The sequence below is a fragment of the Capra hircus genome, chromosome 10, assembly GCF_001704415.2.
Source record: "Capra hircus breed San Clemente chromosome 10, ASM170441v1, whole genome shotgun sequence".
Taxonomy (NCBI): Eukaryota; Metazoa; Chordata; class Mammalia; order Artiodactyla; family Bovidae; genus Capra; species Capra hircus.
Window position 1 is genome coordinate 86,886,781 of NC_030817.1, and position 23,126 is coordinate 86,909,906.

The following is a 23,126-nucleotide window of genomic DNA, read 5'->3' on the forward strand; positions in this document are numbered from 1 at the left end:
CTTTGTTGCTGTTTTAAGGTAGCAAAGGATTAAAATCTTTTCATCAATAATCATTGGCCTACAGGTAGTTTACAGGTTTCATTTTGTCCTACAATATTATTACAGTGAGGAGCAAGAGCAGATAAAGGTCATGTTGGTAATTAAAGCTATATTATAGAAATATGTACACCCAAGATATGATTAAATAAGAAAATATTACTCAGTTCAGTATCATCATTAAACTTGCATTAATTTATAAATATTTAAATGTACCACATGATGATCATAAATAATCTGTTTTTGTCAGTTTCTAAAGTAACACAACCCATAAACCCTTTGAAAAATTACTGCAGAAACAGTCAAAGTATATAACCCAGACTTACATTCAAATGCTGTGGTTGTTGCTTCAGGCAGAACCTGGCCTATCACATCCTAAACAAAGAAAGAATAAAGAAACACAATTAGCCATCTTCTTTACTGCTAACATGTGGCAAATCCTAGAGGAAATATGTGAACCTGGAAAAGATTTTTGAAATGTTGGCATAAACTATAAAAACATTAGCACATAATCACATTTCGCCCAGCAATCTAGATCCAGAGTTTAAATCTCTATTCTAGAGTTTAAATCTTTTCTAGGGGAGGGGATCATTAAAAAGTCCTTTCCACTCTGTATTAATAATGTAAGTTTTTACCCTGGATTCAATAGCATAGACAAGTACACTGTTGCGCATTAACCAAAAAGAAAAAAATAGGTTTCTTCTATGGGAAGCTATAGAAGGAATGTACTATTAGTAGAAAAAGAGGTTTCAGGAGTCAGCCTGGCCTGAATCTGAATCTCAGCTCTGCACTAAACAAGCTGTGTGACTGGGAACAAATTACTCACCCTCTCTGAGCCTGAATTTGATTATCCTCCAATATGGGTCTATAATGCTATTGGTACTTGTGTTCATGTTCAGTCACTAAGTCATGTCCTACTCTTTACAACCCCATGGACTACAGCCCATCAGGCTCTTCTGTTCATGGGATTTTCTAGGCCAGAATACTGGAGTGGGTCGCCATTTCTTCCTCCAGGGGATCTTCCTGACCCACAGATCGAACCAACGCCGCCTGCACCTCCCACACTGGCAGGCAGATTCTTTACCACTGAACCACTTGGGAAGCCCAGTGCTTACGGAGGTGATGTAAAAAGTATTAAACAATGTAATAAACATGAACTAACCTAATACACCATAGATCTTCAACAAATGTAGTTCTTGATATGTAACTAACAACCATGCCTTGCACTCATAATGGGAGGAGTTCAAAAAACAAGTTTCCATGATGATGATGTAAACCTATAATACTACATTTAATACAAAGAATTATCAACCTCTACTCTGTGCAACGGAGAAACATATTTAATGACATCAAAGCAGAGTTAATCTATTATGTCGTTATTCTAGCCGACAAAAGAAGTGCATACAACTTGGTATCAATGTTTAAATGAACCTGTAAAGTTAAAAACACTTGAAAAATAGCCTACAGAGACAGTTTATTTAAAAGGGTACAGAACACCTTCAAAACAGCTCTGGGGAAAGTGATCCTCCATGATGTCCAGTCCAACCCAAATGATCTACACACTCCATGGCCCTCGGGGAGCTCTGCTGCAACGTCCCTCCTGGGCTGTGCCGCAACTGGCACCAGGTACCGGCTGGGCGCCCACAGCCCTTCCAAGCAGGGCACTTAGCAGTGTGGTGGCTACAACTTCCTTCTAAAGGCAGTTCTTTAGAAGCTTTTGCTGCAGTGGCAATCTGCATAATAGCCTTGCCTCTATTCTGTGTGTGTGTGTGTGTGTGTGTGTGTGTGTGTGTGTGTCCTTTAAGTAAATCTGTGCATATAAAATTGATCAAAAGGAACTATCTTAGGCAGTCCTCACTCATTAGAGCCAAGAGATTTTTTTTCCTTTAGTCTTAGCAAATGAAACAACTTTTTGAGGAACTATCTGTAAAAGATTTTAGTATTGGAAAACAAATTCTTTCTAGATATTTGTAGGTAGAAAGTATCTACCTACCTTCATCGACAGGTAAATGAAAACTGCTGAGTTCCTATGGAATACACAGGCAACCAGTGCAAAGCCTGAGAGTACGGAGGCGAGCCAAACTGCTAGGCTTGGACCTTGGCTCTGCTGTTCAGGCCCTGATTGACTGGATCTCTCTGGGCCTCATTTCCTTCTGTGTAAAGTGAGATCATAATGTACCTACCTTGTAAGACTAATAAGTTACTATTTATAAAGTGCTTACAACAGTGTCTAGCACATGTTAAGTGCAGTATTAGTGTCTGTTAAATCAATAAAACAGTCACTGATGACTGGAATGTTACAAATCTTAGCTCATAACAAAACCCTAAATTTCAGCACCTGACAATTAATGGAGGATGATCTCTGGTTGACTTAATCCTTCTATGCATTTACCAAGGACTAGCCAGTATTGGTTTCCGGAGAAGGCAATGGCAACCCACTCCAGTACTCTTGCCTGGAAACTCCCATGGACGGAGGAGCCTGGTGGACTGCAGTCCATGGGGTCGCAAAGAGTCAGACACGACTGAGCTTTCGCTTTCATGCATTGGAGAAGGAAATGGCAACCCACTCCAGCGTTCTTGCCTGGAGAATCCCAGGGGGGAGCCTGGTGGGCTGCCGTCTACAGGGTCGCACAGAGTCGGACACGACTGAAGCGACTTAGCAGCAGCAGCCAGCATTGGTTTAAAAGTGGGGAGAGAAGGCCAAACACTCTCCACCTTCCCAGCTCTCCAAGTCTAGGTTATGACTGCTTACTTTCAGACAACCAGTCTCGAGGTGTGAACATGACAGAATTAGCAAACTAACTTAGGATCCTTCCTACTTATGAATAGCAGATCCCCATCAAATGACAAATTTCTAACAACTATTTGAACACACTGCTGGGCAGCAATGGCCTCCTTAGCCCATCAACATAAACAAGGAGCCAGACAAACTTTACATCTAACATGGAGAAATAGAAAGAAAAACCAAGAATCGTGAGAGAATCATGAGAATCACATGAACATAACCAGCCACCTTGTTCTGTTAAGGCAAATAAAGTGGAGCTATCGTGATGACAAAGGGGTAAAAAGTTGGAAAATAAAACACTATCTCCTGGTCTTTTCTAAGCAGGCACATCCAACTTTATGCATACTTTCCAGTTGTATTTTAAGTGATTAATTTCAAAATGACCCAGTCTTATTCTCAACATTTTACCCAACCTAAAGAATGTTTCAAAAGAGCACATGGGTTTACACATGGGATGGTGATCATTTCTTGATCCTTTTCTTCTCCTTCACTTCAGTCAAACCAACGGCAAACCAAAAATATAAGGGAGCATCCACAACATGCCAGGAGCACAAAGATAACAAAACTGTAGGTACCAGAAGAATAAGACTTACTCCTTGGCGTCAGGAAGATTACAATCTGTCACAAAAATAAAGACAAACCTAAAAGACTAACAATTCAGAGCACTTACAGTTCCCCGACAGCTCAGCTGGTAAAGAATCTGCCTGCAATGCAACCCCTGGGCCAGGAAAGAGCCCCTGGAGGAGGAAATGGCAATCCACTTTCATTCTTGCCTGGGAAATCCCATGGACAGAGGAGCTTAGCAGGCTACAGTCCCCTGGGTCGCAAAGAGTCGGACACGACTAAGCAACCAAGCACGCATAGTATGATAAAGAAAAAGTGAAGTCGCTCAGTCATATCTGACTCTTTGCAACCCCATGAACTGTAGCCTATCAGGCTCCTCTGTCCATGGGATTTTCCAGGCAAGAGTGGTGGAGTGGACTGCCATTTCCAAAGGGCCAAACAAAAGACATAAACTAGCAAATAGCAGTTGTTAAGTTAGAAGGCAGGAGAAATCACAGGCTCAGATAAGACAGACACTTCACAGATAAGAGGAAATGTGGGCTGGAACTTGGGAGAGAGGATTCAGAGGAACGGGGGAATGTTCTCTCCTACCACTCACTAATCCAGACCTCCTACACAATTTTCCCCAAACTGGGGACTGTGTCGCCAAAAAAGGCATGAAACACAGAAAGTTGAAACACAAATAACCCATGTGCCTCTGCCCGAGAGGACCAGCTGGGCCTACTTCACACGGCAGCCAGTTCCTATTTCAGATGGAGAATACAGCCACCAGAGAGGCCCGTGACCTGCCCAGGGAGTCCCAGCCATTCAGTAGAGCTATGAGTGGTGCCCTCAACTACTGACTCCGAGTCCAAAACACCCTCAGCTCCAGCTGACTCAGTCACTACAAACTGCTTCTGGCTTCCGTGTCTGGTTCTGCCACAAGCTAGCCATGTGGCTTTATCATTTTCCTCATCTGGGTTTCATGAGTCCTCATTTGAAAAATGACATGAGGACAGTCATATCAGATGAAGGGGAACAGTGCAGGTTTCATTTGGCTTAAAATTTTAAGGTTCCCAGCCAAAATGCTGATGTGGACTGCTGGCTTCTTGCTGAAGGAAAACCTGGAAAAGAGAGCTCAGAGGTCCTGCAAGATTTGAGCTTGCAGTTCAAATAACTTGATATACTGCACAGCACCCACTGTCACAAGCCCTGCATCAGGCCTTCCCAACATAATACGCTCTACCTGACCTTATCTGAGTAAGCATGTGTAAAGGCACCGTGCACTCTGAGCTCTCAATCATGGAACTATTTGTGCAAGGCTTACTTTTAGGCCAGTCATCCTTGAGCCAATGTACAACTAAGAGATGCCCAGGCCCGTCTTTTCTGTTGCTATAACAAAAACACTTGGAACTTAGTAAGTTCTAGGTTGTTGTAAGTACTTTACAGGTATCAACTGCCCTAGAACTCAGAACTCTATGACGTTGGCACTACTTTTATCCCCCAACCCTATTTTGTTTTCTTTTTACCAATGAAGAAACTGAGATACAGAAGACACTTGCTTGAGTGAGTATGGTAAGGCTTGCAATTTAAACCCAGTCAGCCTGGCTCAAGAGTGTGTTTCAAACACTGTACCATTCTGCCGCTGCTGCTGCTGCTGCTAAGTCGCTTCAGTCGTGTCCGACTCTGTGCGACCCCACAGATGGCAGCCCACCAGGCTCCCCCGTCCCTGGGATTCTCCAGGCAAGAACACTGGAGTGGGTTGCCATTTCCTTCTCCAATTCATGAAAGTGAAAAGTGAAAGGGAAGTCGCTCAGTTGTGCCCGACTCTTAGCGACCCCATGGACTGCAGCCTACCAGGCTCCTCCATCCATGGGATTTTCCAGGCAAGAGTACTGGAGTGGGGTGCCATTGCCTTCTCCGCTGTACCATTCTACTTGGGCTCATTCTACTGGTGGCTCAGTGGTAAAGAATCCGCCTGCCAGTGCAGGAGAAAATGTGGGTTAAATACCTGGGTCGGGATGATCCCTTGGAGAAGACAGGCCAACCCACTTCAGTATTCTTACCTGGGAAATCCCACTGACAGAGGAGCCTGGAGGGCTACAGTCCATGGGTTCACAAAGGGTCGGGCCCCACTGAGTGACCAAACAACAACAACCACTCTACTTAAAAGAATACCTTCTGTTGTCTCAAATGAGTAAAGTCAAAGAAATCTTATGTCTTTCTCATCAAAGACACAATCTCAGTCAATCTTTAGAAGTCTCTGAGGCAGGTACCATTACTCCTAATTTACAAGCAAGAAAATTTAGGCTTGGAGAAGAACAGTGACTTTCCTAGCTATAGTTAAATCCAAAGTTCTTGATTCAAAGCCTAGTATGCTGTCCACAAAACCATAATGGTGTGTATCCTCTTTGAGGCTCCCTCATAAACAAATCTTTCGGGGTCCTAGGTAGCACCAGAAACAGAGATGTCCGTCTCCTCTACAATTTTATCATCTAGTGGAGGGGACCAACAAAATGAGCACAAAACCCATGTACTTTGCCAGGCCAAAGTAGTGGGCACACAGAGGAGGGGCATGTGACCAAGACCAAAGCAGAGGAAAAGTGAAGCTCGACTCTGAAGGACAGGTAGGACCGGGCTAGCTAAGGAAAGAGGCCAAGTGGACATGGCCTGGGCACCTTGGAGAACTCAAGGTTAATTCTATGTATCTGGAGGACAGGATGCTCATGTGGGTGTAGTGAGAGATGAAGCTGGAGCCAGGCAGGCATAAGGCAATCAACACGGATCCAGAGGACCATGCCGAGGAGCTTGGGCCTTACCATGAAGGAAGAGGTCAGGAAGCAACAGTCAGAACTGGACCTGGAATAACAGGCTGGTTTCAAATTGGGAAAGGAGTACGTCAAGGCTGTATACTGTTACCCTGCTTATTTAACTTACATGCAGAGTACATTATATGAAATGCTGGGCTGGATGAAGCAGAAGCTAGAATCAAGACTGCCAGGAGAAATATCAATAACCTCATATACGCAGATGACACCACCCTTACAGCACAAAGCAAAGAAGAACTAAAGAGCCTCTTGATGAAAGTGAAAGAGGAGAGTGAAAAGGCTGGCTTAAAACTCAACATTCATAAAACGAAGATCATGGCATCCGGTCCCATCACTTCATGGCAATTAGATGAGAAAACAATGGAAACAGTGAAAGACTTTATTCTTTTGGGCTCCAAAATCACTGCAGATGGTGACTACAGCCATGAAATTAAAAGACGCTTGTTCCTTGGAAGAAAAGCTATGACCAACCTAGAGAGAATATTAAAGAGCAGAGAAATTACTTTGCCTCCAAACATCTGTCTAGTCAAAGCTATGGTTTTTCCAGTAGTCATGTATGAATGTTAGAGTTGGACTATAAAGAAAGCTGAGTGCCAAGTCTAACATTCTATTTTATCTGAAATACAGTTTGAATAGTTATTATGAAAGTAAGGCTTCACTGAGTCTTAAAAGTACATTTTAACATCTCTGAAATAACACCTCTATTTTAACATCTCTGAAATTGGGTTTTGTACAATGTATGGCATGTCATAGTTTAATGGGCTGCATTTTTTTCTTCGTTTTGCTTCTCTTTCTTTCTTTACATAAAATACTATCTTAAAACTTAGGACACTTTAGGTTTGCTAAAACGTGATCGGTTAGGCTTGTCTTCTTTCTCTTTTCCACTAGTTACCAAGTTTAGAGAACTCAGTAGAAAGACCTGGAATCTGGCCAGGGACATTCCACAAAACTCTCTTCTAGATTCAGCTTTTTGTATCTCAGTTGGTTGCTTCTGTGTAAAAAATTTTATCCCAGTCCAGGCTGAGTTCCTTGAGGGCAGGGGTCCAATCTGATTCATCTCTACTTCCCCAGGGACCTCAACACTTGTCAGATTTCAGTCCGTTCAATTAATCAATGCTTGTGGAAGCAATAAAACTGCCCCCACATGGAAGCCAGCAATGGTCACTAGCTCAGGCCACCAGGGTAAGATTCAGTGATCACAGTACCCCACAAATGCCTCCCCCCACTCTTTAGGACTGACACACTGAGATTAACACTCACCAGCACATCCCTGAAGAGTAGCTGCGGCCCAGAGTGCACTGTCCAGTCCACCGCTCCACTATTGGGAATCTTGATGCGAATCACCAGCACTTGGTTCTCCATGGCATGGAAGGGGCCAAGGAGCAGCCACAGCATTACAGGATAAAGGGGCTCACATCTTAGTAGGGGGGCCCTCCTCCTCCCTGGTTAGACGTGGGGGGCGCCAAGAGGTGACAAGAGGACAGAGGGTCAGAGCACGGAGCGGGTGGAGGGTTGAGGAGAGGAGGTGGTCCGGAAGCAGCCCGCAGGCTCGCGGCCAGGCCCAGGCTGTAGGGGGTGCAGGGACGTCTCCTGATGAGCGTGGACGGGGTAAGGGGCAGAAGCCAGGAGGAACTAGCGGAGGTCAGAAGGTTCTGGAGTTGAAAAGATGGCAAACGGGATCGTGAAGCTCTCTGCCGTCTGTGTGGGAGTGAGGGGACGGCAAAGAGAGGACCCCGTTTTAGGGAGATACAGCGGCAGGTGTCCACTCCTCCTTAGAGGAGCGGAGGGTCCCCGACTTGGGGGGACTCAGTTAGGGGCTGTTAGGAAGGAGTCCCAGGGCCGCCGGACCAAAAGAAAGCCGAGCGGACCGTCCCCGGGAAGGCCGGGGACGAGTCCTCTGCCCCCACCTCAGCCAAAGTGCGCGGGGCGCGCGACTCAGCTGCGGCCATCCGAGGCCAGCGTCTTGGTGGCGGCGGCAGCGGCAGCGGCGGCGGCGGCGGCAGGAGGGGGAAGACGGCGGCGGGAGGGGGAAGGCAGCGGCGCGGGCACTGTTACTCCGGAACCAAAACGCGCGGCGCCGGAACCCCGGGAGCCGGAGAGCGGACCCGCCTCCCGCGGCGCCATGTTGGAAGAGGGCAGCTCCCGGCCGTCCCCGCCTCCGCGCGTCGCGGGGCGGGACCAGAGGAGCAAGTGCTCAGTGCTGAGTCTGGAGGGGATCAAGTAGAATACTCTGTCCCGAGACCCGAGAGGTCGCGAAGCGACCATCCACGGAGACGGCCCTTTCCTTTCCCGATCCTGATTAAAGTCGTCGAGGTAAAAGCATCTAACAAAAGAAGGAGGAAACTGAACTAGGGCAGGGGTCCGCCAAAAGCCGATTGATGACTTCAAATGGGTACTGTTTGCCTGTACAGAAGCCTAGAAAAATAGAGCTGCAGCTCTCGTTAATTCCTGCTTTATCAGCCCGTGTACGTAAATATTCGCGGAGTTTGTGCTTCAAATGATCAAGAACAAGGTTGCCTTTTTTCCTTCTTCCAAGATACAGATTAGAGATCATCTGTCTCCCCAAATGAGTAATGTGACCGTGGATTTTTCAGTGAAGTTCTTTACCCATGGTTGCCCTAAAATAGCAAACAGCCCCCTATTGAAAAGCAACAGGAAAGAAATTCAGTGAAGAGGTTAAACTGCCTGGGGACATTTGGAGTTGTGGCATCATCTTTCCCTATTAAACCTTTGCAAAAAATATCCTAGACAGTCCATAAATTTTCACCTAGACAGCAATGTTTACTCAATCGGTGATAACACAGGCAGTAGCAATAATCCTTGATTATTTTTAAATGACTTGTTAACTTCAGATTTTTAAATGCACAATTTTGTTGATCTGTGACGCCTTATATGGAAGTTCATTTACAAATTGTTTCCTCCTTTATCTCTAAGAAAAACCTACATATCGCTTTACATTGGGGGACTGAATTTTGTATAAATTCGGGTGAGGAGTGTTATTTCTCTCTCTAGCAGTCAGTTGATGAATGCAACCAGAAAAATCATTTAAATATTTGTCAATTTTGATATAATACCAATTTTCTGCATATTTTCTCTACCTACGTTCCTTTTATATTTAATTTGAAAGTCCATTGTAGGAGATAAATTATCTCTTTTCAGTTATTGTAAATTAATAGCTTAGGAGGAAATTCATTTAGTCAGATCCTCCAGATAGTCAAAGAATTGCCCCTTTCCACCTGCACATCAGTCTGTGAAAAATAAATCGTTTGTTCAAGGTCCCCATACACTTTTTATTGAAAGTTCATTTCCTATTATTTGAAAAAATAGACCACAAAACCAGAGATTTCTATGAACTCATAATTTGTTAAAATGGCTCTTTTATTCATAGTACTATGGGGAAAACCAACTCAATTTGTACTTTCAATTCTTTTGGATATATACCCACAAGTAGAATTGCTGGATCATATGATAATTCTATTTTTAATTTTTTGTGCAGCTGCCACATTCCACAATGGCTGCACTATTTTACAGTCCCACCAGTAGCACAAGGGTTCTAATTTCTTCACATCTTCACCAACACCTGTTATTTTCTGTATTTTTGTTAAAAGCCATGTTCTCATGCAAATGAGGTGATATCTCACTAGGGTGATATGCATTTCCCTAGTGATGGAAAAGGCAGTGGCACCCCACTCCAGTACTCTTGCCTGGAAAAACCCATGGATGGAGGAGCCTGGTAGGCTGTGGTCCATGGGGTCGCCAAAGACACGACTGAGCGTCTTCACTTTCACTTTTCATTTTCATGCATTGGAGAAGGAAATGGCAACCCACTCCAGTGTTCTTGCCTGGAGAATCCCAGGGATGGGGGAGCCTGGTGGGCTGCCGTCTCTGAGGTCACACAGAGTCGAACACGACTGAAGCCACTTAGCAGCAGCAGTAGCAGTGACTAGGGATGTTCATGTTTTCATATACTTGGCCATTTGTATATTTTCTTTGGAGAAGTGTCTATTCAAGTCCTTTGCCCATTTTTTAATTGGGTTATTTATCTTTTTTGTTATAAAGTATTTCTTAAATGAAGAAAATTAACATTTTACTACTACATTGATTCATAGAGGTTTTGTTTCATCTCTTTTACGTTGCTACCCATCACAAATCCTTAACCCAGAATCTGATCCCTTCTGAATGCTTCATAGATACTATCCCAGTATTATATTCATACTATATTTCTCTCTTAAATATCTGTTTCCATTCTTGCCACTGCTATCAACAGTCTATTCTCAACCCAATTACCAGGGTTAGATCAAGTCACTCCTTTGGTTAAAACTCTCCTGATGGCCTCCTAACTTGCACAGAATAAAAACTAAAGTTCTTTCCTTGAACTGCAAAACATTATACATTCTGCCCTCCACACCTCCTGGCTTTAAGGGCTCTCAAACTTCATTCACATCATCCTCCTTCTTACTGTTCCTTGAGTACATCAGGCATCCCACCTCAGGGCCTTTGCATTTGCCCTTTTCTCTCCCTGGATTGCTTTTATCCAGATATCCACATGGCTCACTCCCTCACCTTTTGCAGATCTTGACTTAAAAATCACCTTCTTGGAGACTTCCCTGGTGGTCCAGTGGCTGGGACTCTGTGTTCCCAGTGTAGGGTACATAGAGGGGAGGGGCCCAGATTGGATTCTTGGTCAGAGAATTGGATCCCACATGCTGCAACTAGGGGTTCCTCAAGCCAGAACTTAAAGAGCCCATATGTCACAACTGAAAAAAAAAAAAACAAAAAAAAACCAAGATTCTGCATGCCTCCGCTAAAGATCCTGCATGTCGCAGCTAAAGGAACCCACACATGCTGCAGCAAGAATCAAAGATCCTGCATGCTACAACTGAGACCAGGTGCAGCCAAATAAATAAACAATTTTTAAAAAATCAACTTCTTGTTGAGGTATTCCTTTAGCTCACTATTAAAAATCAACCCCAAGCCCACCCCACCCTTGGATGCACTCATACAGGTGTGCATGATGCCTGGTCCCCTTCCCTAGTTTACTCTTCTCCTAACACTCATCACAATCTACCATGCCACATGTTTCACTCCTGTGTTTGTCTCCACAGTAATCTATAACTTGGCAAGAGGAGAGAATGGTACGTGTTTTAATCACTGTTGTATCTCTAGTACCTAAATAGTACCTGGCATACAGTGGGCACTTTAATATTTGCTGAATGCAGAAAGTGAAGAGGAAGTAAAAAGCCTCTTAATGAAAGCAAAAGTGGAGAGTGAAAAAGTTGGCTTAAAGCTCAGCATTCAGAAAACGAAGATCATGGCATCCGGTCCCATCACTTCATGGGAAATAGATGGGGAAACAGTGGAAACCATGTCAGACTTTATTTTTTTGGGCTCCAAAATCACTGCAGATGGTGACTGCAGACATGAAATTAAAAGACGCTTACTCCTTGGAAGGAAAGATATGACCAACCTAGATAGCATATTCAAAAGCAGAGACATTACTTTGCCGACTAAGGTCCGTCTAGTCAAGGCTATGGTTTTTCCAGTGGTCATGTATGAATGTGAGAGTTGGACTGTGAAGAAGGCTGAGCGCCGAAGAATTGATGCTTTTGAACTGTGGTGTTGGAGAAGACTCTTGAGAGTCCCTTGGACTGCAAGGAGATCCAACCAGTCCATTCTGAAGGAGATCAGCCCTGGGATTTCTTTGGAAGGAATGATGCTAAAGCTGAAACTCCAGTACTTTGGCCACCTCATGCGAAGAGTTGACTCACTGGAAAAAACTCTGATGCTGGGAGGGATTGGGGGCAGGAGGAGAATGGGGCAACGGAGGATGAGATGGCTGGATGGCATCACTGACTCGATGGATGTGAGTCTGAGTGAACTCCGGGAGATGGTGATGGACAGGGAGGCCTGACATGCTGCGATTCATGGGGTCGCAAAGAGTTGGACACAACTGAGCGACTAAACTGAACTGAACTGAATGAATGAATGAATAAGTGGCTTTTGAAGGCAAAGGAGACTGGCTAATACAAACGCAACTACCATGTATATTTTCTGCCTGTCTTGAGCCTCAGTCGTTCCTTTGCCTTCCCACTGCCATCACCACCACCATCACTGAGGCTGAGACAACAAACATTATTGACTCCCATTGACCCACAAACTTCATAACATGTCGATTGCCTCCTATGTTTAAGAATTCCACTTGCCTCCTTCAGCGCCTAGTGTCCCTGCATTGTTCAGTCACTCAGTTGTGTCCGACTCTGTGACCCCATGGACTGCAGCACACCAGGCCTCCCTGTCCTTCACAGTCTCCCATAGTTTGCTCAAACTCATGTCCAGTGAGTCGGTGATGCCATCCAACCACCTCATCCTCGGTCATCCCCTTATCCTCCTGCCTTCAATCTTTCCCAGCTTCAGGGTCTTTTCCAATGAGTTGGCTCTTTGCATCTGGTGGCCAGAGTATTGGAGCTTCAGCTTCAGCATCAGTTCTGCCAATGAATATTCAGTGTTGATTTCCTTTAGGACTGACTGGTCCTTGATGTCCAAGGCATATAACATTCAAATATTTGATTTGGAGATTCTTTTTTCTTTTTGTTTTCTCCTCCCCACCCCACCCTCAGCCACACCACTGAGCTGGCAGGATCCTAGTTCCCCAATCAGAGATCAAACCCAGCCCCAGCAGTGACAGCACCAAGTGCTAACTTGTGGACCACCAGGGAATTCCCAATACTTGTTGATTTTCATTTAAAGGAATATGATGAAAATAGAGGATGGAAAGAGTAACTTTCTAGTGGAAAAACCTGGCAGACACCATCCAAACCAATTGCTCAAGGTTAACATCATCTTTGATGTCATGTACTCTCTGATATGATGCAATAAATAGGGCATTTGACCTGTGGGATCTTCTTCCCAAAACCCATTACATCAATCTAATCATGAGAAAACCATCAGACAAATCAAATTGAGGGACATTCTACAAAATATTTGACAAATAATCCTCAAAACTGTCAAGGTCATAAAAAACAACGGAAGTGTCACAGACCTGAGGAGACTAAGGAGATATGATGATTAAATGTATTGTGGGATCCTCAATGGAATCCTGGAACAGAAAACAGGAGAGTAATAAAAAAAAACCAGTGATGTGGAATCAAGTTTGGAGTTTAGTTAATAATACAGTAATATACCAATGTTGACTTTTCAGTACTGTACAATGATTATGTAAAATGCTTACATCAGGGGTATGGACCTAACAGAAATGGTATGCACCTAATGGAAGCAGAAGACATTAAGAAGAGGTGGCAAGAATACATACAAGAATTTTACAAAAAAGTTTTGATGTCTTAATGACCCAGATAACCACAATGGTCTGATCACTCACCTAGAGCCAGACATCCTGGAATGTGAAGTCAAGTGGGCCTTAGGAAGCATCACTACGAACAAAGCTAGTGGAGGTGATGGAATTCCAGCAGAACTATTTCAAATCCTAAAAGATGATGCTGTTAATGTGCTGCACTCAATTTCCAGCAAATTTGGAAAACTTAGCAGAGGGCACAGGACTGGAAAAGGTGAGTTTTCATTCCAATCCCAAAGAAGGGCAATGCCAAAGAATGTTCAGACTACCAAACAATTGCACTCATTTCACATGCTACAAGGTAATTCTCAAAATCCTTCAAGGTAATTCTCAAAATCACTTCAACAGTATGTGAACTGAGAACTTCCAAATGTACAAGCTGGATTTAGAAAAGGCAGAGAAACCAGAGATCGAATTGCCAATATCTGTTGGATCACGGAAAAAGCTAGAGAATTTCAGAAAAACATCTACTTCTGCTTCATTGACTACACTAAAGCCTTTGACTGTGTAGATCACAACAAACTAAAAAATTCTTTAAAAAATGGAAACACCAGACCACCTTACCTGCCTCCTGGGAAATACGTATGCAGGTCAAGAAGCAACATTTAGAATGGGACATGGAACAATGGACTGGTTCCAAATTGGGAAAGGAGTATATCAAGGGTGTATATTGTCACCTTACTTATTTATCTTATATACAGAGTACCTCATATGAAATACTGGGCTGGATGAGGCTGGAATCAAGATTGCTGGGAGAAATATCAATGACCTTAGATATGCAGATGACACCATCTTTATGGCAGAAAAGGAAGAGGAATTAAAGACCCTCTTGTTGAAGATGAAAGAGGAGAGTGAAAAAGCGGGCTTAAAACTCAACATTCAAAAAAGTAAGATCATGGCATCTGGTCCCATCACTTCATGGCAATTAGATGGGAAAACAACGGAAACAGTGACAGACTTTATTTTCTTAGGCTCCAAAATCATTGCAGATGGTGAAATTAAAAGATGCTTTTGAAATTAAAAGATGCTTGATCCTTGGAAGAAAAACAATGGCAAACTTGGACACTGTATTAAAAAGCAGAGACATCACTTTGCCTAGAAATGTCCATGTAGTCAAAGCTATGGTTTTTTCAGTAGTCATATATGGATGTGAGACCTGGACAATAAAAAAGGCTGAGCACTGAAGAACTGATGTCTTCAAACTCTGGTGCTGGGGAAAACTCTTGAGAGTCCCTTGGACTGCAAGGTGATCAAACCCATCAATCTTAAAGGAAATCAACCCTGAATGTTCATTGGAAGGACTGATATTAAAGCTGGAAGCTCCAATACTTTGGCCACCTGATGCGAAGAACTGACTCAGTGAAAGAGACACTGATGCTGGGAGAGATAGAAGGCAGGAGGGGATGACAGAGGATGAGATGGTTGGATGGCATCACCAACTCAATGGACATGAGTTTGAGCAAACTCCAGGAAATACTGAAGGACAGGGAAGCTTGGTGCACTGTAGTCCATGGGGTTGCAAAGAGTCAGACAGAACTGAGCAACTGAACAACAATATTAGGGTGATCTGGGTGAAGGTATATGGGAACTCTCTATACTATAGTGCAACTTTTTGGTAAACCTAAAGTTTTTCCAAAATAAAATGTTTTTTTTTTTTTAAGTAAGTTGCAATTCTACACACCTGCAATAATGTCTTAGAAATTTTAATTTTAAAAAGATATAATTTAGAATAATAATAACAATTAAAAAATAAACAGCATTTTCCTCATAGGGCTGATATCCATTAATTTAGAAAAAGAATATGCAGAAGCATGGACAAAAGTGATAAGAGACAAACCCCAAAGTGTGACGGGAAAGTCTACACTTTTGTGTTGTGGCAGAAATGGAAAAAGAACAGTGAGAGCAATTTCAGCACCATGCAGAAGCAGAAACAACAGGTCAACAGATATTCGTAGAACACCAAGTATGTGCCATGGATTTTGTATTTTTTTGTATTTTTAATTATTTAGTTTTGGCTGCAATGGGTCTTCATTACTGCAAGCGGGCTTTCTTTAGTTACAACAAGCTGGGGCTACTCTCCTGTTGTGGAGCACAAGTTCTAGGTGTGCAGGCCCAGTAGTTGTGATGCAGGGAGTTAGTTGCTCTATTGGCATGTGGAATCTTCCCGGACCAGAGATCAAACTCGCGTCCCCTGCATTGGTAAACGTGACGTAAACGTGAAGTCGCTCAGTTGTGTCTGCCTCCTCGTGACCCCATGGACTGTAGCCCGCCAGTCTTCTCTGTCCATGGGGATCCTCCAGGCAAGAGTACTGGAGTGGATTGCCATTTCCTTCTCCAGGGGATCTTCCCGACCCAGGGATCAAACCTGGGTCTCCAGCATTGCAGGCAGGCTCTTTACCCTCTGCGCCATCAGGGAAGATACTACATTGGTAGGTGTTCTTAACCACTGGACCACCAAGGAAGTCCCTGTACTATGTATTTTAGATGCTCTAACATAAAGTTGTTAATTTATGATGTCTTTGGATTGAATTTCTACCTAATACATTCTCCCTAAGGTAGAGTAGGCTGGTGTTCCTGAAAATCATGTAAGTTTTATTATTTCCTTCTTTTGATCATTTAAAGGTGTCTATATTATTTTCTTTGTATTAACCAATAAAATATCTCACATTTTTAGAGCTCGCAGAGCTCTAAAACATCTCCCTTTGTTATCGTGTGCATCATAGGAGAGTATAGAGTAATGCTTGAGAACTTGGATTCTGTAGACAGATCGCAGAAACTGGAATAACACCCATGTGTGTTGATGTAAGTCTTGAGTAAGTCTTCTTGATTTCCACAGTTTAAAAACTGGGAATAAAAATAGTGCCTAATTCATAGAATTGTTATGAGAGAATTAAAGAAGTTAATATGTGTAAAGTGCTTGATCTGGGACCCAGCACAAATGAACAATATGTAAATGTTAGATAAACTCCATATTGTATATTGTATATACTAAGAAGGCGCTAATTTTTCTCAATATTGTTGTTCAGTCGCTCAGTCGTGTCTGACTCTTTGGGACCCCATGGATTGCAGCACGCCAGGCTTCCCTGTCCTTCATCATCACCTGGAGGTGGCTCAAACTCATGTCCATTGAGTCAGTGATGTCATGCAACCATCTCATCCTCTGTCATCCCCTTCTCCTCCTGCCTTCTATCTCTCCCAGCATTAGGGGTCTTTTCCAATGAGTTGGCTCTTCGCATCAGGTGGGTGAGGTAAGAGCTCAGCTTTAGCATCAGTCAGTCCTTCCGATGAATATTCAGGGTTGATTTCCTTTCAGACTGACTGGTTTGATCTCTTTGCAGTCCAGGGGACTCTCAAGAATCTTCTCCAATACCACAGTTCAAAAACATCAGTTCTTCGGCTCTTAGCCTTTTTATGGTCCAACTCTCACATCCATACATAAGTACTAAAAAAACCATAGCTTTGAGTGTACGGAACTTTGTAGACAAAGTAATGTCTGCTTTTTAGTATGCTATCTAGGTTGGTCATAGCTTTTCTTCCCAGGAGCAAGCATCTTTTAACTTCATGGCTGCAGTCACTGTCCACAGTAATTTTGGAGCCCAAGGAAATAAAGTCCATCATTGTTTCCATTGTTTCCACATCTATTTGCCATGAAGTGATGGGACCGGATACCATGATCTTTGTTTTCTGAATGTTGAGTTTTAAGCCCGCTTTTTCACTCTCCTCTTTCTCAGTGTTACTCAACCAGTAATAGTACAGCAGGAACTTAAACCATATTTATCATCTTCAAGACAAGGTTCTTTGTATTCTACACATACTGGAAAAGCAATAAAACCAAGCTAAATCAGACCCAGGCCTGAAAAAATGATAACAAAATCTCAGAGATAAGGGAAACTTACAAAATCACCAATCTAATCTTCTGCCCAATTCAAGAATTCTCTCTACATTCACCTAATGAACTGTCATACAGCCTCCCTGATCATCCACGATAACAGGACTCACTGCCTCAAGAGGTAACTCGTTCCTTTATTTATTTATTTTTTTTGCCAAATCAATCAAAATATTCTTGTCTCCTCATTACTAACACTACTTCTAGTTCTGTTTAGAAAGAGAAAGTCTAACTCATTCTAGTAGTTTCTGCTTAATGTTTCATTGATTTTCAAATAGCAAAATTCCTATACAAGGAAAAATGATGCCTTTTGAGATGCCTCAAAAGGATAATGTGAGTCCAATCTTTTATTTTTCAGGACGCATAGAACAGTGTAAGTTCATTACACCTGAGATAATAGTTCAGACTTGCTGACTATTCTTGTAAAAAACTCCATGATTTCCAATTGAAGTATCCTTTCCTTAAAGCTCTCAAGAAAGAAGACAAGTCTTCTTTTTTATTTTGAATCATCACATGTTCATTTGACATAGAGCCTTCATTATATGAAAAATACTGGAAACACAAAACTTAGTAACACATTGTTCTCATCCAGCTGCATACAGAAGCTATCTTTTTCAGTATGGCTTGAATGAACCCTGTGTGTAGATTCAGAACTACTCGATTTTGTTGATAGGTAAAATTAGTAGTTTGCCTTCAACGTGGTCAATGCAAAGGACTTGTAGGATGAATGGATAAGTGTTGACTTTTAATGTAATCTAAAAATGAGTGACACTATTTAGATTTTAATTCAAACTTTGAAATTCTTGGTTCCTTCATTTCTTAAATTTGGATATTTGAAAGCATAAGAAACTAAAATCTTGCCTTTATCTCACAGTCAGAGCCTTAGTACTATGTGTAAAGAAAGGTTGCAAGATAATCTCCTACATTTATGAATTATTTTAATCCAATTCATAAACACATACATTTTTGAAATAAAAATATCTATTTTCATTAAATGGAGTTTTAAATTCACATGTATTTATTAGAATACTGATTTTTATTTTGTACATTTTTGTTTTTGCTTTAGGGTTTGGGTAGACAACATTTTAGATCTCACTTTAAGTTATACACTTACATGAAAATAGAATTAAATGAATCACTCTGTGGTTAATAAATTCAATGTTCTGTTTACAGACAGATTGTTATAAAATTACTGATATATTCTAGCGAAAGCAGTAAAGGTTATGTCAAATAACTACTGAAAAAATCATCATATGTAGCGTTAATGATGTTACCTTAACATACCAGCTTCAGGGGCTGCATAATTGTTTCTGCCAACCTATAAATTTTTGAGTAACAACAAAATTATTGTGATTTTTCTTGCTAAATAATTCATACATTACAAAGCATGTATGTAACAAGGTCCATGAATCACTAAAGCATATAATGATCATATATCTAATGACATATCTCTTTTCATAAGATGAATTCAAATAGATTTATGTATTTAGGTTAACTAAAAAATACTGAGTTTATAAGGTTCATAATTCTATCATCATCAACATCAAAAAACTTCAAGTCTTCCTTAAGAAGTACATGATTTGCTTCTAAATCTGAAAGCTTTGGTTTATCAAAACCCTTGTTTAGGCTACTTTTCATGAAGTTTTACAGCTTTTAAATTGATACTATAAATATCACTGAAGAGAAATTAATAATATAATGGAGTAGTACAATGTTCATAAACTGTATTTAAAATGATATAAGTGCAACTAAAATAGCTATAAGCAATGCTATATAAAACCTCATTCAAGTAGTAGCTGATATTCTTTATCCAGCAACTAGGATCTAAAAGATCATTTACTAACATTTTATGTACTTTTCTTTGGTCTTATCTTTTTTAAAAAAATTTTTGGCCATGTCATGAGGCATGCAGGATCTTGGTTCCCAGACCAGAGATGGAACCCGTGCCCCCTGCACTGGAAGCGTGGAGTCTTGACCACTGGACCACCAGGGAACTCCCTGATTTTTTCTTAAATTAACTCAAACCAAGTATACCCTTTTCTTAATGCTACTAAAAATGATCCCAAATAAAATTTCACCTATTTAATTCAAACTAGGTTTCATACTAAAATTTTTAAAATTCCAAGAATACAACATATAAAATGTTTTTTTATTTTTCTTTTAATTTCTAACATTTTTCTAAATAGTTATTTTCTATAGAAATTATGCAGTCATAGTTTATCATAGTAATATTGAATCCTTTACTAATCTTTTTAAATTTAATTGAATCCTTTACTAATTTATTTTCTTGAGCTCCAAAGTCACTGCAGATGATAACTGCAGCCATGAAATTAAAAGACACTTACTCCTTGGAAGGAATGTTATGACCAACCTAGACAGCATACTAAAAAGCAGAGACATTACTTTGCCAATAAAGGTCCATTTAGTCAAGGTTATGGTTTTTCTAGTAGTCATGTATGGATATGAGAGTTGGACTATAAGGAAAGATGAGTGCCAAAGAATTGAACTGTGGTGTTGGAGAAGACTCTTGAGAGTCCCTGGGACTGCAAGGAGATCAAACTAGTCAATCCTAAAAGAAATCAGTCCTGAATCTATCCACTGGAAGGACTGATGCTGAAGGTGAAATTCCAATACTTTGGCCACCTGATGCAAAGAACTGACTCCTTAGAAAAGACCCAGACCTGGTGCTGGGAAAGATTGAAGGCGGGAGGAGAAGGGGATGACAGAGGATAAGATGGTTGGATGGCATCACCGACTCGATGGACATGAGTTTGAGCAAGCTTCAGGATGGACAGGGAAGCCTGGCATGCTGCAGTCCATGAGGTAGCAAAGAGTCGGACACGACTGAACGACTGAACTACGAATTTTTAAAAATTATTTTTATTTATGGTGAAATATGCATCACGGAATTTATCATGCTAGCTATTTTTAAGCATATAGTCTTAAGTATATCCACATCACTGCGCAACCATCATTACCATCTATGTCTAGAACTCTTTTTATCTTACAAAATTAAAACTCTATACCTATTAAACACTAACTACCCATTTCCCCTCCCCGCTTTACTAGTTTTTAATGGCTTTATTGAAAGCTAATTCAGATGCTGTACAGTTCTTCCTTTGAAAGTGTACAATTCAATCTTTTAAGTATGGTCACAGAATTGTGCGGCCATTAGAACAGTTTCATTATCCCCCAAGAATCCCCATGTCCACTATCACTTACTCCCCATTTCCTCCCAGTCTCCCCAGTCCTAGGCAATCGCTAATCCAATTTCTTTCTCTACAGATTTGCCAGTTCTGGACATTTCACATAAATGGAATCATACAGTATATGGTCTTTCATGATTGGCTTCTTTCACTTAGTGGAATGTTTTCAAGAAAGCTTTGTGCTATAGCATGAATCAGTACTTCTTTCCTTTTTTTGGTTGAATATGTAATATTCTATTGGGTGAATATGCCAAATTTTATTTTTATCCACTTATAGATATTTGAATTGTTTCCAGTTCTTTGCTAGTGAATAATGCTGGGAGGCCTGGCGTGCTGTGATTCATGGGGTCGCAAAGAGTTGGACACGACTGAGTGACTGAACTGAACTGAACTGAATGCTATGAACCCTTGTGTACGAGTTTTTCTGTGAACATATTTTCAACTCTGTAGAGTATATATCCTAGGAACAGAATTACTGGGTAATATGATAACTTCATATTTGATATTTTCAGGAATGGCCGAAGTTTTCCAAAGTGACTGCACTATTTTACTTTTCCACTGACAAGTTATGAGGGTTCCATTTCTCCACATTTCTTGCCAACACTTTTTATTATCTATTGTAGCCATCCTTCTTCTTCTCACAGCTATTTGTAAGGCCTCCTAAGACAGCCATTTTGTTTTTTTTGCATTTCTTTTCCATGGGGATGGTCTTGATCCCTGTCTCCTGTACAATGTCACGAACCTCTGTTCATCAAGCACTCTCTCAGATCTAGTCCCTTTAATCTATTTCTCACTTCCACTCTATATTCATAAGGGATGTAATTCAGGTCATACCTGAATGGTCTAGTGGTTTTCCCCACTTTCTTCAATTTAACTCTGAATTTGGCAATAACGAGTTCATGATCTGAGCCACAGTCAGCTCCCGGTCTTGTTTTTGTAAACTGTATAGAGCTTTTTCATCTTTGGATGCAAAGAATATAATCAATCTGATTTCAGTGTTGACCATCTGGTGATGTCCATGTGTAGAGTTTTCTCTTGTGTTGTTGGAAGAGGGTGTTTGGTATAACCAGTGTGTTCTCTTGGCAAAACTCTATTAGCCTTTGCCCTGCTTCATTCCGTACTCCAAGGCCAAATTTGCCTGTTACTCCAGGTGTTTCTTGATTCCTACTTTTGCATTCCAGTCCCCTATAATGAAAAGGACATCTTTTTTGAGTGTTAGTTCTAAAAGGTCTTGTAGGTCTTCATAGAACTGTTCAACTTCAGCTTCTTCAGCATTACTGACTGGGGCATATGCTTGGATTACTGTGACATTGAATGGTTTGCCTTGGAAGCGAACAGAGATCATTCTGTCGTTTTTGAGACTGCATCCAAGTACTGCATTTCGGACTCTTATTGACCATGATGGCTACTCCATTTCTTCTAAGGGATTCCTGCCCACAGTAGTAGATATAATGGTCATCTGAGTTAAATTCACCAATCCCAGTCCATTTTAGTTTGCTGATTCCTAGACTAGAGGTCTCTTCAAGAAAATTAGAGACACCAAGGGAATATCTCATGCAAAGATGGGCTCGATAAAGGACAGAAATGGTATGGACCTAACAGAAGCAGAAGATATTAAGAAGAGGTGGCAAGAATACACAGAACTGTACCAAAAAGAGCTTCATGACCAAGATAATTACGATGGTTTGATCACTCATCTAGAGCCAGACATCCTGGAATGTGAAGTCAAGTGGGCCTTAGAAAGCATCACTACGAACAAAGCTAGCGGAGGTGATAGAATTCCAGTGGACCTATTTCAAATCCTGAAAGATGATGCTGTGAAAGTGCTGCACTCAATATGCCAGCAAATTTGGAAAACTCAGCAGTGGCCACAGGACTGGAAAAGGTCAGTTTTCATTCCAATCCCAAAGAAAGGCAATGACAACGAACGCTCAAACTACCGCACAATTGCACTCATCTCACATGCTAGTAAAGTAATGTTCAAAATTCTCCAAGCCATGCTTCAGCAATACATGAACCATGAACTTCCAGATGTTCAAGCTGGTTTTAGAAAAGGCAGAGGAACCAGAGATCAAATTGCCAACATCCGCTGGATCATCGAAAAAGGAAGACAGTTCCAGGAAAACATCTATTTCTGCTTTATTGACTATGCCAAAGCCTTTGACTGTGTGGATCACAATAAACTGTGGAAAATTCTGAAAGAGATGGGAATACCAGACCACCTGACCTGCCTCTTGAGAAACCTATATGCAGGTCAGGAAGCAACAGTAAGAACTGGACATGGAACAGACTGATTCCAAATAGGACAAGGAGTACATCAAGGCTGTATATTGTCACCCTGCTTATTTAACTTATATGCAGAGTACATCATGAGAAACGCTGGGCTGGAAGAAGCACAAGCTGGAATCAAGATTGCCAGGAGAAATATCAATAACCTCAGATATGCAGATGACACCACCCTTATGGCAAAAAGTGAAGAGGAACTAAAAAGCCT

At 41.5% G+C, this 23,126-nt stretch overlaps 1 protein-coding gene across 2 annotated transcripts in view; it reads right to left on the reverse strand.

Annotated features, from left to right (window-relative positions):
- The window catches only part of MAP2K5 (mitogen-activated protein kinase kinase 5), a 262,257-nt gene extending 254,042 nt beyond the window's left edge, over positions 1-8,215 (reverse strand). For both annotated transcript variants that reach the window (XM_005685146.3, XM_005685145.3), the window contains exons 1-2: positions 7,453-8,215; positions 363-411 (exon numbers count right to left, since the gene is read on the reverse strand). In XM_005685146.3, coding sequence (XP_005685203.1) covers positions 363-411; positions 7,453-7,587 — 184 coding nt within the window. In that variant the 5' untranslated portion in view covers positions 7,588-8,215. The remainder of the gene's footprint in view (positions 1-362; positions 412-7,452) is intronic.